At 44.4% G+C, this 7,741-nt stretch overlaps 1 protein-coding gene across 1 annotated transcript in view; it reads left to right on the forward strand.

The window, feature by feature from the left end:
- The window catches only part of ADA (adenosine deaminase), a gene marked incomplete at its 5' end in the record, with an annotated part of 38,704 nt that overhangs the window by 14,998 nt on the left and 15,965 nt on the right, over positions 1-7,741 (forward strand). Inside the window, 2 exons of the mRNA XM_025191950.1 lie at positions 225-368; positions 2,001-2,116. Of these exons, the coding sequence (XP_025047735.1) occupies positions 225-368; positions 2,001-2,116 (260 nt within the window). The remainder of the gene's footprint in view (positions 1-224; positions 369-2,000; positions 2,117-7,741) is intronic.

Raw genomic sequence — 7,741 nt, forward strand, 5'->3', positions numbered from 1 at the left:
AGCTGAACTGTTTTGTATGAATAAATTATTATTAATTGTGTTATAATTTATCTGTGTTCGGGCTCATGCTGACACAAACCATGTGCTGGTAACTGAAACCTCAGTTCTACCTCATCAGGAAGCATTTCAGACCCACAAAAGCTCCACACATGCCCATCTTGTTGCTGCCCATTGACTCCTTAAATCCATTCACATTGGACTAACCTCACTGTTTTTCCTTGCAGGGGAGACCGTGATGCTGTAAGAAGAATAGCTTATGAATTTGTAGAAATGAAAGCCAGAGAAGGCATCATCTATGTTGAGGTCAGGTATAGCCCTCACCTCCTAGCCAACTGCAAAGTGGATCCTATTCCATGGGGCCAAAAAGAGTGAGTGAATCGCTAAAGCTTGAAACAATGTGAACACTATATACTGAAACTCTTATAAAAGTCACTGACCCCCAAAAGGAGAACTCACTCTTGTTCTCAGCAGGCAGTAAGAAGCATTTATAAATGGAGAACCAGAGTTTCAAGCTGGTATTAATTAAGATATGAATTTATATATCTGAATTGCGTGGATGATTGCAGTAGCTTCAAATGCACATAACTTATTGGACAGACTTGCTTCTAACTACTAAATAAGCAGGCACAGCTATGATAATTGAGCATACAAATTGTTTTGGGCAATTATGAACTGAAACTGAATGTAGAGCTAATCCAGATGGATGAATTGAAAGGCATAGATCAGGTTACAGGAACGTGTCTGAAAAGTAATGGATACCTAGTTAATAAGCACTTGCTGCTCATATCCACATTCTCCCTCTTCCTTAAAGACTTGATAGCAAAGTGCCATAATAAGACTTTTAGGACCCAGACTTATTTTTTCCAAAGCATATTACAACATGCTGACTAGTATGTTATAAAACATTACAAATAAAACTGTGGCTATAAAGTCCATTTTATGGTGCTGTCTGTCTCTATCATTCATTTGCTGACTGGTTCAGTAATTTGCAACGTATCAGCCCAGGAGCATGAAGTAGGGAGGTTTTCAGTTCAGGCAAGAAGTTAGGCCTGGTGTCAGATAGTATGCAACCCAAACTCCTGTGAACCTTTGCCATTTCATCTCTTAGCCCTATCCTGAAATGAAGTGATAGCTGTATAGTTTCTTGCCCTGCAAAATTATGTGTTTGTGGAAGTATTTGTTTTCTGAGGACATCTTGCCCTAAGGCATTTGATCCTGCCTATGTGAAGCAGCTGTGAGATTTTTGGCTGAAACTGCTCCCTGCTTCATAACAATGAATGGGTGAGCAGGGCACAAGTCCCAGGTTCAGCCTAAGTTGGGGGGCTAGTCTGCAGGTGCGTCTACATGCAAAATTAATGTGATATAAGCTCTGGTGCATATTGCACCAGCGTTTATTGCTCCCAAGCACCACATTTGACATGGGAGCCTGAGACTGCAGCACATTGAGCCGGGTTAGAGCAGGCCTGGCTGCCAGGGGGCCACGAAGGCCAGCCTGCCAGCCCAGGGGTGCTCTGACCCAGCTCATCATATTGCAGGGAGGCTGGCTAGGGTACGAGGGGTGCAGGCATCCCCCGCACTGAAACACCCTCGTGCTCCAGCCAGCCACGTCAGTGTCTACACGTGTGTTGCTGTGCACTAAAGAAAACCGCCGTAAGATAGTACTTACGTTTACAAGTACTAATCTACGTTTCCTGCAGCCAAATAGGGCTGCATGTGTAGACTCTAAAACTTTATACTGCAGAACTAATTGGGCAGCTCTACAGTAAACATCTCATGTAGATGTGCCTGCTATATGCTACCTCTGGAACCAGCAGCAGTACAGCAGTCTTAGTGCAGAGCTGTACCCAGGCTAAGGTGGCTAGGCTGCTTCCTGTTCTGGAGGTAGGGTGGGTATCTGCATGATGCTGTACAAACATGTTCACAGTGTCTCTTCTTTAGTGGTTGTTGGGGGTGCTAAATCCCCTGGCTTGCTGGCTGACTTGTGAGTTTTATTCCCGCAGGGGCGACCTCACTCCAGATGAAGTGGTTCACCTCGTTAATCAGGGATTGAAGGATGGAGAAAGGGATTTCCACATCAAAGCCAGGTCTATTCTATGCTGCATGCGCCATATGCCAAGTAATGTATTACAGCTCACCTGCTGCTCTGCTCCCTCTTTCTTGACCCTCTCTCTGGGTGCGTGCGAAATGCCTTGAATCTGGGCCCTTGTGGGAAATGCTAGAGAAGAGTCAGTTTGGTTCTGGGGTTGGTGCTGGCTTGTTCTCATGGGAAGGCAGTAACTGTTTCCATTCTGGCCTGGAGGAGGCAGGTCGAGATGGAAGACTTCATACTCAGTCAGGGATTTCCAGCTCTCTTTATTCTCAGAGAAGCAAATCTGAGATCATCATTCCCCCCACAACCCTTTCCTCCCCTATTGGTGTCTAGCTACAAAAACCCTGGAGCACAGTGATTCAAGGCAAGCTGTACACTGCTCCCAGCAGAACCTGCCAACACCCCTGTGTTAGCTGGAGGGTCTTGCTCAAGAGTGACATGCAGTGCTCTGTTCCCCTCTGCCTCAGTGGCTGAGCTTGCTGCTTCCATGTAGCAGTTAGGCTCAGGAGTAGAAGGACCCAGCTAAGCTGAAGCACTCAGGTCAGGCAAAGCCACTCTAGATAAGCCAAAGCACTTGCCCTCTCAGTTGGAGAGCAGCAATATCTTTAAGCATCAAAGACTGTTTTGTTGCATCTCTGGCAGTCTGCTGCAGGTCTTCAGCCTTAAGGCTGCTATTTATTCATTCTTGTTCATTTCCACTGGGAGAGATTTGAATCACAATTTGGTCATAGGGATAAGCACAATAACTGCACCTTTTTGTCAGGATGTTGCCAAGAGAGGCAGTTGGGACAGTGGAGGACAGCTTGCAGCTTATGGCAGTCTGGACTCTGAGAAATGTTCCACAAAGACCTTTAAGCCTGGCTGTGCAGTGGGCATGTCTACATGAGATTCTGACTGCAGTAGCTGAAAAATATTGCACAGTAGCGCATCACAACACAGATAGTACAAATATGATACTGCAAAGTATTATTAGGCTACTGTGCAGTAGTGTCACTTAAAAGATGTTCACTGGCACTACTGCACAGTAACTTCAGTTACTGCACATTTATTTAGTACTTTTTAATACAAGTCCGACCACACAATAGCATCTCATGTAGACATGCCCAGTGTCCACAGATTTGCTCCATTGGGTTTAGTACCCTCTAGAGTAAAAGAGAAAGTGGAAAGGGTAGAAATATTGGGCTGGCTTGGCAAGGAGGAACTGGTAGATGCAAAAATCAGAGCCATTAAACATAGGGGTGTTACTTACTCATTTAGGGTTCCTACAGTACCTGTAACAGAGCAACAAAGTCTGGCTGGACATTCTGAGTAAAACAGAATGGTTCCAGCTGGAGGTCATGAGATACAGCCTGTATGAGAAATTCTTTTTTGTAGCTGAGATTCAAGATAGGAAGGGGAATATTAATTGCACCTGGAAATAAAATGCTCTATGATATGGCCTATCTTCTAGGTCTGATATTTAAAAATCCTTGAGCCTCACATAATCAGTTTACATGAGAGAAATGGAGGAATTGGAGCTCACATGAAAGGACTGGAGGAACTTTATTTGAAGATAAAACAGATTTATTAAATCCTTTAGGGGAAATGTGTATCGGGGGCTTCCTCCTTAGAGTCCCAAAGCACTGCATAAACTAATATAATGAAAACAGTTTACTTAGACCTGAAGAATAGAACAGAAGCAGGAAATGTTCCATCGAGGAGCAACACAATTCCATCATGATGGCACTCCCCGTTGTCTGGTTATAATGAGACTAACTAAACAAACAGACATTTCCAACTCTGTGCAGGCCCAGATCCAGGAGACAAGTAAAATACTCTGAGCTACATTTGTTAACTCCACGGCTTTTGAGTCTTACTAGTAGTTGGTGCAGTGGTCTGAAATGGGGGTAATGTACTGAGGCAACAAGTTTGCTGTTGTCTTGAACTGTGGCCTTTTTATATAAGTTGCACTGTGAGAGAGACTGGGAAACAGTTGCAGTGACTTAGTTTATCATTAACAAAGGCTTTTAACAACCATTCCAAAAACTTTGGTGAGCAACAGCCTCAGGATATTTAGATGAGCAAACTCAAGTAAATACTGCCTTCTGGTTCACTACTTAAAGATATGGAAAGCAAGCCTATACCCAGAAATATACCAGAGGCAAATGTAAAGATCCAGTGGTCAAATTTTCAGATCTGTATTCATGTGACTAAACATGTAAAGATGTGCGTGCATTTACATGTCTGCAATAATTGTGCATGTGGTTACTGCCATTGCGTGCACTGAAGCAGTAAATGCTTACATAAATGATCACTTTTACATCTAACTGATGATTTGTGTGCCCACTTGTTGCACTTGTCCAGGTCTGGTAATTGCACTAGCAAATCAGAGCACAAAGGCTTTCTTCCTCTGACAAATACCGAGCAGACTGAAGAACAACACAAGTAGCTGAATTCTTTCACCCATTCAGTTTTCTTGTGGATCTTCACCCACTCCCTGGCCCTTTGGCACTTTGAGCTGCAAACAGCTCTTCTGTTTCTTTGCAGGTCTGAAACAAAAAGGTGCTGTGCAATATATGCCAGAAAAAGAAACTTAGCTCCCCATCCACTTGTTGAGGATGATGAAGGGAAAAAACCCCAAAGACCACTGCTCTTTTTCTTCAAGGCAGTCTTGAAGCAGTGAGTTGCACATCTGTGCTGCAACTTCAAGGGTAGTAACAGAACTGTTAGGGGAGGATCTGGTTTATTTTGTAAGTTTGAATTTGTTTACAGCCCCCCCAGCCTGTTCCTCTGGGTGTCTGATGTTCAATACATGCTAACCTGTGCTGCATCAAGACTCCTGGGTTTTCTCTACCTGGGCTGTCCCATCTCTGCTAGGAACAAAGCCCGTGATGGAACACCACCAGCCTCCTTTGAGCCAGCAGTGTAGATGGGGGCAGTGAGATGTGGCTTGTGGATATCCTGGCAGATCAAAGCTCCTTTGTTGCATTGATTCTGGTTTTGCTAAGAATCAACATAAATATCTCTGACATAAATATTTGCTTTAAGGGTAGAAACTCCTCTCTACTTTCCTTCCTCAACCCTGGACAGGGTACAGGGGTGAAAATGTGCCTTTCCAGTTGGAGGTATAGATAGCTGTCAGGATAAGGGCTCCCTTGTTCTCTCTGTTTCCTCTTGATTCCTGTTATTGAAAAGCCCATTCTGCTTTCAGTTCCATACAAAGCACATCCCTGTGAAGAGAAGCGTCCTTCAGGATACCATAGTGTCACTGTCTGGCTGGCACTAATGCTTACTTGATCCGAACTTTTGAGAGACAGATTTCCAACTCTGTGACTGACTGATTTATTGAGGATGCTAAAGGTCCAGTACTGTCACATTTAATTACCTGTTGGCAATAGTCGTCTGCCCAGAACTCTCTGTATGAGGGCTGAATTGGTATTTTTTCCTGGTCCAAAAATACCCAGAATGGGAGCAGATCTGGGTTAGCTAGCACCAACATTGCTGAAGTGAGTGGCTACTTCTGTACCTCCTTTTTTACATCATAGAAACATTACCATCCTTAAGGTAACATTTAATAGATGCATATGGAAGCAGCAGCAGCCTGAATTATCAATAGTTGGCCAAATGCGAAATTTATTCTTCCCTCCTGTGACTGAGATCAGCCCACAAGGTAGGGACAGCTACAGAAGAGTATTTGTTCCAATCCCATGGCTTGTTTTTAAAGGCCTAGTGCAAATACACTTTCCACATTGCACCCTTTGAAAATGGGTTTACTCCTCTGGCTTAATACCGAAGGACTTTCAGAAAGACTGGATGAGATGCTACATGGAGCTGCGTGGAGCATCATACTCCCCAGCCAGTGAAGGATGACTGCTACAGCTTACCTCTTTCCAGGGAAGACCGTCCCAACAGTCATTTCATAAACTCAGCCCTCTGCCTGCTGTGAGCCCCAGCATTTCCACCCTGTTTGAATTCAGTCTTGGAGGGTTTGTGAGTTGCCTTTGTGCGTACACCCTCTTATTCTTTTCACAGGAGATGAAACCCCGCAACTCCCGCTACTCCTTTCCATCAGCCTAATTTTCCAGTTTTCTTCATGAATTCCCCTCCTCCTCTCGTAAAGAAAATCATGCCAGTCTAAGTTGCAGCCAGCAGGAGCTTTCAGAGGGATCTTGAATTCCTCATTCCCAAACTTTTCTCCTTCTTCATTATTTTATTAAAGATTCTTAGAGATGGAGAGATTTTCTTCTGCATCTTAAAGCAAAATCACAGTAGCTGGAAGGTTCCTCCTGAACCCAGCAAGCGATCTATGGGGATTAAGTTTTTGCCATATGGTTCTGAGTGGTTATACAGTCCTTGTAACATGGGTCTTCCATGTCTCTGGACCAGGAGGGACACGTACAAAATGGTGGGGAGGGATCTCATTTGGTGTCTCCAGTCCTGCGGATGACAATGCTTTGGGGACAGACTCCTCACCCTTAATGCTGATTTTTCTTTCCCTTTCCCCTTAATAGGAAAAGGGTTGTGTTCCACTAATGTAGGCATGGTTCCCACTAGTGCTCTTAGCAATGTTTGCCTGGTGCCCAATTAAATTAATTAATTATTTGTGTGTGTATGTATACATGTATGTGTATATATGTGCGTGTGTGTGTATGTCTGTGTGTGTATATGTGTGTGTGCGTGTAATATGCCTTGAAGTAGAGTTGAGTCTAGTAGGGTTATGAACATAACAAAAAGCTTGTGTTGCTACCAGTACACTGCCCTTAGCAGATCACGTGTTAGCTTGTCCAGTCCAAATTGTCTTTAGAAGAGGTCATGAATGGCACCCAGAAAATGGGAAGAGAGCTTGTTTGTGTCTTACTACAAACAAAGTATACCAAGAAGTATACCTACTTGGCCCGCACTTGCAGGGAGGCAGTTAGAAAGGCCGAAGCAACTACAGAGCTGAGGCTGGCAACACAAATTAAAGACAACAAAAAGTCTTTTTTAGGTATGTAGGGAGTAAAAGGAAGGCACAGGGCAGCATAGGACCCCTACTGAACGAGGAGGAGCAATTAGTGACAGACAGGGGGGGCACAAGGCTGAGCTATTCCATGAGTTTTTGCCTCGGTGTTCCTGACCGGGGCTCAAGACAAGTTTCCTAATGGGTTCTTAGATGGGCATCAGATGGACACCAGCCCACCAACTGTCGACAATGACTTGGTGCAGAGTCACTTGGATGGACTGGATGTGTTCAAGTCAGCAGCCCCAGATGAGCTGCATCCGAAGGTACTGAAGGAATTGGCCAGTGTCATAGCAGGACCATTGGCATGGCTGTTTGATTACTCGTGGTGCTTGGGTCAGGTCCCGGAGGACCGGGAAAGGGTCAGTGTGGTCCCTATTTTCAAGAAGGGGTGGAAGGAGGATCCGAGTAATTATAAGCCAGTCAGTCTCACCTCCATCCTTGGAAAGGTCTTTGGAAAGGTTATGAGGGATCATATTTGTGGGAGTCCAGCAGCAAAAATAATGCAGCGGGGAAACCGCATAGATTTGTAGCAGGTAGATCATGCCTGACCAATCTGGACCAATGCTTAGACACAGGAGTACACAGTGTGGATGTTGTTTCCTTGGACTTTAGCAAGGCCTTCAATATGGTATATCATCCTATTCTCATAAATAAATTAAGAGGCTGTGACA

Source organism: Alligator sinensis, unplaced genomic scaffold (assembly GCF_000455745.1).
Source record: "Alligator sinensis unplaced genomic scaffold, ASM45574v1 scaffold76_1, whole genome shotgun sequence".
In the NCBI taxonomy this organism is placed as follows: domain Eukaryota; kingdom Metazoa; phylum Chordata; order Crocodylia; family Alligatoridae; genus Alligator; species Alligator sinensis.